General features: G+C 40.0%; 2 protein-coding genes across 12 annotated transcripts in view; both read right to left on the bottom strand.

Annotated features, from left to right (window-relative positions):
- Positions 1–6,709, bottom strand: part of LOC109448165 (copine-1) — a 33,923-nt gene extending 27,214 nt beyond the window's left edge. Inside the window, exons 1-2 of one of the 11 annotated variants that reach the window (XM_019733185.2) lie at positions 6,534–6,709; positions 1,164–1,216 (exon numbers count right to left, since the gene is read on the bottom strand). The gene's annotated coding sequence lies outside the window, so the exon portion shown is untranslated. Of the gene's footprint in view, positions 1–1,163; positions 1,249–6,196; positions 6,440–6,533 lie in introns of those variants that run through there. The other 10 variants (XM_074317895.1, XM_074317897.1, XM_019733225.2 and 7 more) reach the window with 10 other exon arrangements.
- Positions 6,710–7,342: 633 nt separating this feature from the next.
- Positions 7,343–10,782, bottom strand: part of NFS1 (NFS1 cysteine desulfurase) — a 15,745-nt gene continuing 12,305 nt past the window's right edge. Inside the window, exons 11-13 of the mRNA XM_019733152.2 lie at positions 10,404–10,487; positions 9,912–10,001; positions 7,343–9,505 (exon numbers count right to left, since the gene is read on the bottom strand). Of these exons, the coding sequence (XP_019588711.2) occupies positions 9,442–9,505; positions 9,912–10,001; positions 10,404–10,487 (238 nt within the window). The 3' untranslated portion in view covers positions 7,343–9,441. The remainder of the gene's footprint in view (positions 9,506–9,911; positions 10,002–10,403; positions 10,488–10,782) is intronic.

The following is a 10,782-nucleotide window of genomic DNA, read 5'->3' as shown; positions in this document are numbered from 1 at the left end:
CACGTCACCTTTAAATTTAATCCTGAAAGACTGGTAACCATAGGACAGTAAATGCTCTTTCTGAGGCCATTATAAAACACTAGAAATTGGGCAGAGAGGGGAAGTTTTTATACTTGGTTTGCAAGAGTCAACAAGAAAAATTAATACTAAAAAATAATCGCACCAACACTCTTTTCTCCTTATTTACTATTTAGTCTATCAGGAAGTTCATCAAGAAGGTTCCAAGTCATTAAATCAAATTCTCATTCTTTACTGACTCTAGAATATTGGCTATATGCAAAATTGAGATAGCATTCCTGTTCAACTTCAAAAAACGCTTAATCATTTAATCACTCCATGGAAACATGGGTAATCTAGGTACCCAAAACAACTTGAGCAAGATGTTAGTTTTCATTGGGACAATAAAAATGGGAACTTGATATGGTCACAAGAATATAAAAATTAAACAAAGGGCTGAAGTGACATATACAGTAAGTCTTCAAACCATTTGCTGCTAAGAGAGAAGGGATTTAGTGAAAGTCTGTACAAACTGCACATGAAAATATGATATTGAAAATCTGCCCAATTACCAGGTACAAAGGGCTGAGGATTAAACCAAAGCAGAGCAAAAATTTATTCATAAAGCCATCTAAAGAGAAAAAGGTTTTAGGTTCTGAAAAAATATGAAATAAGATCTGCTATTCTGTTTACTAAGTACCTGTTTGACAGATAAATCACTTCAGGCTACCTTGAGCCTACCTTAGTTATTTAACAAGAGGGTTAGATTCCAATCATTGAAGTTCCATTAAAGTCAAAATTTGTATTCTAAAACATGTGACCCATTATCTGTACCTATACTTCTAAGGAATATTAAATAACCATACCAATAACAAGCACCTATATTTGTAATGCTACTAAGGAACAAAATAGCTACTTATTGCCTAATATACCAGGAATTCAGCAGGAGAAATGCATCCATATAAAACCAAAGGAAGCAACAACTGTTCATCCATCATGGTACCCAGTCCATCCCACCCCCATCCCTCAGATAAGCTTGTTTAAAACAAGAAAAAAAACAAACACACACACACACACAATTTAGTTACTACACATATTTTCATGTTACTTAATAAGCTCTCATTTGATTCTGTATAAAAACAAACCCTCTATTCAAAATCTCTTACCTGATAAAACAAGAGATGTATTTTCTTAACAAGAAGTAGAGGCCAAGTCAATCCTGTGGGCAACCAATTAAAACCAACTTTTAGACTGCAATAGAGAATAAACGGAGGCAAAAATCAATGCAGGAAACACAAAACACGCACAGGCCACACTGAACTGTACATTATGAAGGCGAGTCTGAAACCACCAGAGTATTTCATTAGAATGCATATCCAAAAAAAAAAAAGGAGAAAAAGAAAGAACGTACCAAAATCCCACACATGCTTATTACTTGGCATTACTTTCAAATTTGAGTACGTCTCAAAACATGATGTATTTACATACATCAAGAACATGTCCTAAATTAGCCCAAGAATAAATCAATTGAAAACTAAAAGTCATGAAGCTCTCGGCCTTATAGCTGATAATTGCTTTTATCACTTGATTAAACCAGTCCAGAAAAATTCCATAACAAAAGTTAAACTATGACCTATTTCCATAGGTTCCCACCAAATTTTTGATGCAAAAGCACAAGTTCTCACGATAACAGGTCCTTGGCAAATTAAATAATCAATTCAAGGGTACTCTCAAAATTACTGCAATTACTTTTTCAATATATTTTCCTTTGCACCAAAATACCATCAAACATCAAAAACATAAATGAAGAGAAAGTTCTAGCTATAAGGACTAACTCCTAGTTAAAACCACTGAGATTCAAAATATTAAAGTGCTTTTTATTCTAACACCATAACAGTCTCAAGAAACTTATTTTTTTCAAACATCCCTAAAAACACTTGACATATTAAGAGTACTTCCCAAAGTAAAAACAGGTCACTTACTTTTCACTGCAATTTTCCCCAAACTGGTGAAATTATAAACAATTCACAAGCAATGTGCATGACCAAATTAGACAACTTTATTCTAAAGGTCTTTTTTTTTTTATTCAGAGAAACAGAGCAGAAGAAAATCGTCACAATTAGGTATTAAGATTACCAATAGAAGACTTAGAATGATGATCACTTTTAACTGTCTTTCAAGATCAAGATACCATCAGAGCATTTAATTTAGTATCATCACCAAAAAGTAAAACATTAAAAATTTTAGTGTTACTCCAAACTTTTCTAAAGGACAAGCAAAACATTTTCTAGACAACTACTCAAATTACTAAAAAACAGTGAGATTGTTTTGCCACAAAAAGCTATGCAAATGTCATAAGCGGCACTTTCAAAAGCCCAGAGCATTGCATTAATCTTTCATATTGTAAAAATCAATCCTAATGAAGTCTAAAGAATTTTCAAACTCTTCATTTAAAAGCCACATCTAGTAGTTTTAAATGGGTCACAAAAGTAAATGTGAAACAGAAAAAAGCTTGCTTTAAGTAAAGGCTATGCTCAATGAGGAAGAACACTAATTTTTACACTATTTATTTCTAAATGTACAGGTATGACACTCTGAACCAAAGAACCAGGGTAATTTTCTAGTTTAAGTACTTGTGATAAACAGATGATCCCCTACTGGAGATTCCAATTCAAAAAACCTGGTGTGGGACAGGACTATGTGCCTTAAAGGTAAGGGAAACAGGTTCCTTAGCCTCTTTTCTTCCAGACCCCAGAAGGCACCTTATGTCCATCTGAAGAGGAACAAGTTCAGGTTCAGCCTGTTAAGCCAAAAGGGAACATACTAGGTCTACTCTCAGAAATTTCTACAGGATTGCCAGAAATAACTGTAACAAGGAGGAAACATCTCATTCCACAAGGAAAAGTTGAAAGGCCCAGCTGAATTTGGCAAATGCCTAGTTCAAGGTTTACATGTTCAATTTAAAGCACAAAATCAACCTAGACATAAATTTGTGAATTTCTGTACAGCAAAGGGGAAGCCCCATCTCACCCAACACTAAAGTATACAGAAATTCAGGCTGGAAGGCAGAACTTGCTGTTACACCTTTTCCTTCAAATAGGCAAGGTAAACAGAAACCGAGAACTGAAGTACTTTTGTTTTCCACACTTCACTTTGTAAGAGCACAATAATTTAATAAAGGCATTACTGTAGTCCATGAAACGTACTCATTCCTGTGTTCTACATGTCAGCTGGCAACTGAATGCAGGATACCAAAATGAAAAATCCACTCCAATCACCTAAAACGTTGGTGAATTTTAGAAGGGTAAGACTGAAATAATTCTATGCAACAAAACATCTAAAATACATGTTTTACCTTATACACAGAGCATGAGGGTAGGGAAGGAGAAAATGGATAGGATTTGCCATTAAGTTCACTGACGTATTTCATAAGATCTAAAGAAGCTTGCTTTAGTATATTTTTCCACTTTGTTAGGACTTAGTCCTAACATACTGGTCTTGCTTCAGCTTTACAAATACCACATACATACATACATACATGTGCAAATTACAAATATGTTACAAAAATTTAGCATATTATTATGACAAGACAGATTTTTCTTATTTACTAGCCATTCCAATCACTTGGAATTTCAGAATAAAATGTCTGACAACAGTCCTCTTTTATCAGGAAGCCAAGGCACAAACCAGAGAACTTGACCGATTACACTCTTCATCAGGTAATAAACATCCAAAAGTGAATTTTAATTTTCTCCAATAATCAGTCTTTAATCAACAAGAACCAGGGTACAGCAGAGCTAAGTTCTTCAGGTTCAAAAGAAACAAAACCCAGCACTCTTCAAACGTTCACCTCACAGATGAGCAACAGCAGAGAACCAGAAAGGGCACACCACTATAATAAGCAGCACAATCACGTTAGGCATTACAAAACACCCACAGCTTCATCCACTTAATTTTGTCCCCATCCCCAAATGGATCACATTTCAGATTCTGGAATCATTCTTAATGAAACAATTCTGACACTGAGGGAGATATGTGCCTTTGACAGCACATTACTCAACTTTCTCATTAACTCTCGGTACTCAAAGGCAGCAAATCAAAAGACAATTCTAAATAAAGTATTTATTCTTCCTGCCAAAAAGACTATAATGTTAAACTATTTTTCAATCCCCCCCAAAATGCCAACAAAATATTCATTATACTACTTGATATATACTTCAAAGTAACAATGTTACTTCTAACCTAGCTCACCACATTCACCCTCACTATTGGTCTTAAGACTTAAAAGCTGGCTTTAAACTTAATGAACTAAACTCTATGCAACCCAAAAAGTATATGGGTGGTGGTGGTAAAATCTGAGAAAACTGTAAATTAGGTGATTTTCCTGCTTAGTTGACCTAAAACTTTTAGCAATATTCATTTATTTCACAAACATTTATTAAGCACTTGTGGGCTAGGCAGGAGATTTAGAAATGGAGGACAGTCCCTGCATTTTGGGGAAGGATATCTAAAAGTATCTTTTGTGCAACCAATTACTGACACTTAGAAGTTCTTCCTATAACATCTACAGAAGAAAATATTCATCTAAACTGAATGATGGAGTGCTTCTCTACAAAATGGAACAAAACTATGAAAGTGTCACTGGATTCCAGCACCTAGAACACACTGGCCCACAAAATCAAGTTTCACATCTAAAAATTGTACCAACAACCCCCGAAATCTCAATATGTGACAATCAAAACATTTGGCATGTCAAAGAAAGTGAAAGAAGCCCAAAGTATACTGGTATTAGCACGTAACAATATGCTCCAAATAACTACTATGATGATTTCTAAAACTTCACATTTTTCACCTAACAGATATGAACATAAGAAAAATGTAAATTATGCATTATAATCCATAAACAATACCATCAAATATATGATCGAGCACATAAAGGTGATATAAAAATGCATTCCGTTTTGTTAATACTAAGCACATCCTCGACTTATATAAACACACCAAACATTTCCTTCAAAAAATTAATTACCATAAGATTATTTTAACCACCTGTAAAATTTCTTCCCATCCTTTTAATATTCTTGGAAAATGCCTGAACACAATTACTTTCCACGATGTCCAGAAATCCTTCATTCGACAAAGCTACCAAATTTCAAAAATAAGTAAAACCAGTCTTGTATTATATTTCTATAATTAAAAAACGAAACAAGATCAACCTATATGTCCAAACTTGTAGAATTCTTTTCAACTGTAAATGCTCTGAAATGCATTAACAATATAAACTAGATAACAAGGTCTAAGGCAATTCATGTTGCTAATTCCGCATTTTACAAAAACCATTTTAAACCATTCAAGAAAGAAGCTCTAAAAGAAATACTCCAGTCACAAGTCTTCAACAAACCTTCAGTTGCAAATCACGTTTTTTTCAGGTTACACTGACTGGCGTCACCCTAATCTTGAATAATACATATAGAATGGCCCTTGCCAACTACCCCAATTTAGATCAGGCCATCTCTGGGAATCCAGGAGTCAAGGAGGATTTTAGAGTCCAGAAATCTCTCAGTATACAATTCCCAGCATACGTTTAGCGCTAAATAACCCAGGGTAGCCCTCACCGGAGACCCTCCGATTTTCCACTAGAAAGCACAGATTGGTGGCAACATAAAACCCATACGCTGACAATGTAGCAGCTACGCCTCCGCACTAGTGTCCATGCCCGTCACTAACCTGTAGATCATCAAAGCTCCTCCCATCCACTTCACGTGGCTGCAAACTAGCACCGCCGGCCTTCGCTAGAGAAACTCAATTCACTCTCCATCAAAAGCACCCAAAGTCCACATCCCATTGGACCCGCCTCCTCCTCCAGCGCTGGAGGCTGTCTCCCAAGGGATACCCTCGAGGGTAAGCCCCGCCCCAACACTGGGCCTTGTAAGCATTTCACTGCAACCCCCTCCACATTCAGGCCACGAAAGCAGCCAGTTCTGAGACTTCCTTCCTGGACTCACAGGAGTGTACCGACTACACCTTCCTGCCCACAGGTGTGTCCTAATTATAGTCCCCTGTTTCTGGTAGGCCACAGGGGCCTCCTTTGCACTTCGGGTGGAGGGAGTGTCCTCACTACAATTATCTCCTCACTTCGGGGCACAGAGAAGTAGTTATAATCTCGGCCCCATTTGGGGGCATACAAAATCTTGCTCACTGGGGATGTAGGTGTTTTCACTGCAGTCCCCGTTAGTTCGCAGGCCGCTGGCCACCCAGCTCTGGCCTCCTCCCTCTCGGACCACGGGGGCGTCCTCACTATAGCCTCGTCCCCACTTCGGTTTGCAGGCTCATCCTCTCTTGCGTCCTTCTTGCACACTCTCCGGCCTCAGAGGCGCAAGTGGCGCCCCAGGCCCCCCGCAGCCTCGCCCCGACCCTTTTGTGTGGGGCGCTCGCTGCGGCGGGCTCAGAGGCCTCCGAAGGCCCCGCCCCGGGCCACCAAGGGGCGGCTCGAGCCCCGCACAGCCCCGCCCGTTCCGGGGCTGCGGGAGTCTTACCCGGGAGAGCTGCGCGGCACCCGAACCCAGACCCGAGTTACCCCCCGCGCGAGTGCCTCCGCCCCGCGGCCGACAGCCCCTGTGTGAACGGCTTCCCGGAGCCTACAGCAGCCACCACCTCCTTCGCTGTTTCACAAAATGGCCGCCAGCCCGCTCAGCAGCTTCAGGTTCCAGAAGGGGCGGGATGGAGTGGTTGACGTCACGGACGGGAAGGCGCAAGCGCAGTGAGGTTTTCGAGCAATCTCCCGGAAATTGCCGGTGTTTGTGGCGAGAGGAGCTGAGCCCGTGACTGCGACATTTTCACACTATCCCCGCCTTAGGGGAGTGACGCTGTGGTGGGATGCACACTATCTGGCTAGGCCCTTTACTGCGGCACTTTGTGCAAATTGCTTCATTTCTTCAAGCTTTTGAGAAAGGAGAGAAATAGTATCTACTTAGCGTAATTGTTTTGAGGATTAAAAGGACCAAAAAGTGGTGCCTAGTCGTCTTGATGATTCCCTGATAGAAGAACCAAAAACTGATTCTTCTTTCCATTAAAAATTTCAATCCAAGGAGCTTCACCCACCAGGCTTCATTAACTCCATCCACAGCTGCACGTCAGTATTATTTTATTATAGCAAAAGTATTCCAATGCTGCTTTGGTCCAAGTCTCCCGAATCCACTTACTAATCAGAAAGTGAGGCGTCAACTAACTAAATTAGGGACTAAATTCCCACAACTCTAACAAGCTTTTGGGAAGATCTGTGCGGCAGACTTGCCTGGTGCTAGCCCAATGTGCCAAAACCAGCAAATTAAAAAACCAGGCCACATTTTTAAACCAAACTTATACTTTATTAAATATACTCTTCGTAGGTATAATATAGTGCATTATAGTGCATAAAAACAAACCCTGCTAAATGCAATGTATTCAGGATTGGATCCTGGAACAGAAAAAGGACATTAATGGGAAAACTGGTGAAATCGTAATAGAATCAAGTTTAGTTAATACTAATGTACAGATGTTGATCTTTTGGTTTTGACAAATGTACCAGTTTTATGTAAGATGTTAAAATCAGAGGAAATTAGGTGATGGATATATAACTCTGTACTATCTTTGTAACCTTTTTCTAAATCTAAAATTATTCAAAATAAAATTTATTTTAAAAACTTCTATAATTCCATCTCCTCCTTCCCTTGGTCATCTGCATTCACCATACTTTATAGCCTAGTAGCTTTCAAACTTTTTTGACCATCATCCATATAAGAAATACATTTGCAATTTGGTATACACATTCAAATTGAGAAAGATGAACTGGAACTTGAAACAAACATAATCAGTTAGGAGGGTCTATAGGAGGAGCTAGGGCTTATGGAAGTTATCCTTCTCTACGTAATCACAAGAACCCTACACACGGAAACCCTGCAGGAAGAACTCTGTAACAAAGCTCTGTGGTTCTCTAACCACCCCTTCCATTGACTTCCTTTTCCCTTCTATAAATACCCCTCCATCTTGGCAGTCAGGCCAGAGTATGCATGTGGCTTGCCATGTCTGCATACACTGGGTTACAACCCTTTCTTTTTCCCCGAATAAATCCTTTTTGGTGATGAAACACTTAGTCTATATTATTTTTCAGTTGACAAAATACATAATCAAAATAAATATGTGTGATGCACTCTATCTTTCTTTTTGTGTGTGTGCTAGTAATTACCCACCTACAGTTTCAGACCTACAAATGGAAAAACTACTCTAGTTGCACTGGCCATCTATTGGTTTCTCAAACACACCATGATTTTTCATACTTCAGGCCCTTAGCTTTTACTGTTCCTTCTCATCCCTCTCTCATCTTTAGGTCTTTCCATGGCTCGAGATAACATTTTTGCTTAAATAACACCTCCTCAAAAAAGCTTTCCTAGTATACTAGGTTCCCCCCCCCCCCAATTTCCTCTTAACCACTCTATTTTTTCCATAGTACTCATCACAATCTATAATAGCCTTATTTGCTTACTTGTTAACTTTTCTGTGTCTCCACAAGAATGAAAGCTCAATGAAGGCAGGTTCCTTTTTGGTACTATTAACCAGTGTATCCCCAATACCCAAAAAAATGTTAGGCTCCCGACAGGCACTCAAATAACTGTTGAATGAAGAGAGATGCAAGCGGACTGAGACATCTATGGAAATCAAGTAGAGCAGTAGTCTACTCCACAATTTCCAAGCCCAGCTTGAAATTTCCCTGAGCCACTCATAAAGTGACAGAGTAAATAGAGGAAGGTGATTTTATTTCTCTACTCTGCAAATTAACAAATTTTAAAAAAGAAACATAAATTATTAGAATAATGGGTAGAGTCATACAGATATTTCTTGCTAAGTCAAAAGAAAGGGAAGAGGACAAGAACAGAAAGGAGATAAGCCTTCTAAGAAACTTTCTGTTCAGTCTACAGTCAATATGAAAAGGTGGTCCTTGGAGCCACAAAAAAGACTAAATTGTAGTTGATTTTGCTTATGCCTGAAGGAGTCAGTCTTGCTGAGCAGAAGTAAGCGTCAACTCAAATGTACGCGTACAGCATTGGGCTCCCTGAGCAAAGAGCCTTTTAGTGCCTCTGGCTCTCCCCACCGAGGATACAAACATGTCCAGCAGCTGTATCATCACAAATGTCCCTCCTGTTTCAGGGTGAGACATCCATTCATTCTAAGACCTGAGAAGGTCTCCTGGAGAGAAGTGGGAAGTGTTCCCCACCAAAGGAGCTGAGGCCAGGGAAAGATAGTGTTCTTGTGTTTCTGTCTTGGAGGTGGGCTGATGCTGAAATCAACTGAGCTATACCAATTCTGATTTGAGCATGGAGCACCCACTGGGTGTAACAAGGGAGCGGCTGTGCATGGGTAGAAGAGGCAGGAGCAGCCAGGCCAGAACAAAGTCAGAGGCCCACTCTTCTAGTGTTGGGTCCACTTGATGCTCTTCAGGTCAATGCCATCCTGCACCATCTCCCAGAGAGGGCTGCCAAAGAAAAGAGGTGTGGGATGAGTGAGGGCTTAGATAGGAAGCAGCCAACATTGGCTCCTAGGCCAAGAATCCCATCTTAAAGGGAGTTTTCCTATACTTAATCTACAAATTACTAATTTGGTATTGATATTGACACAATGAAAACTATTAATACTATTAATAACAATAATGAAAAAACATCTGAATTTATGTAGTTGATTAGTTTTAAAAAATGCTTTTTCATCTTCTGAAAAACAAGCAGCCAGGAAGATCCATTTTCTTGCTTTGTGGAACCTCCAAATCCTAAAATCCAAGTATTCTCAAACCTTGGTTTCTGGCTGTGTGAACACAGAGCCTAAGGACAAGACAGGAGCCAGCACAGCAGTTTCTTCCGAAAGGTCTCTGCTACAACAGTGCATACCTCATTTCTCGAAGACGCTTCACGTGGTAAATGCATTTCTCCGCTGTGTAGTCCACCTCCTCCTCTGTAGTGAAACGACCAATGCCAAACCTGAAAAAGGCACAGAAGAGCTCTGTGTCAGAGCTCTAGCACTGGGGTACATTCACTCAGCAAATACTCCAGGAGGACCTACTCCACAAAAGACAGGGAGAGAACTTGGTCCCTCCACTCTAGGTCAGAGTTTCTCAGAACGTGGTTTGTGGACCAAACACATCAGAATCACCTGAGAAGTTTCCTAGTGAATCAGAATCTCTGAGTGTGGGACTCAGAAATCTTCATCTTGCACAAACTTCCCAGGTGATACAGTCAATGAAGTCTGAGAACCACTGCTCTAGGAACTTTCATGAAGAATTAAGAAGGGATAAGGAAAACTAGATTGAGGAATACTGTAACAGGAGATGAAAAATCCAAAAGAGGATGCCCTTCATAAATGTTGCAGCTCAACTGATTGACCTGATAGAAGAGTGAGCTAAATCCTCATCAGTGCCAATTGCTCGAAGGACGTAAGAGGGCTCCAGGGATGCAGAGGTGCAGGCACTGGGGAGAAAGACACAGAGCCTTGCTCAGTTCATCATCAACATCTGCTTTTAGCCCCAAACCCCCAGTCTTGCTACTACCCCTCAGGTCCCTGGACTCCTACCATGGACACAAAAGACATTCTAATCTGGCAGAGCTAAAGTAAGGGGCCTGATGCTACCTGCACATTCTGGGATGTAAATATAGCTCCTCTGGCCTCCATGGAGGATAAACTCCCTGAGGAAGGACACTGCCAAACCAGGATACCACATGAGCTGGTCTGACAAGAGGCAGCAGAACATGTGTGTGCTCACTC

This window comes from Rhinolophus sinicus, linkage group LG13, assembly GCF_036562045.2.
Source record: "Rhinolophus sinicus isolate RSC01 linkage group LG13, ASM3656204v1, whole genome shotgun sequence".
Classification (NCBI taxonomy): Eukaryota; Metazoa; Chordata; class Mammalia; order Chiroptera; family Rhinolophidae; genus Rhinolophus; species Rhinolophus sinicus.
Note: the sequence above shows the minus strand (reverse complement) of the source record. Positions and strands in the feature narration are given on the sequence as shown.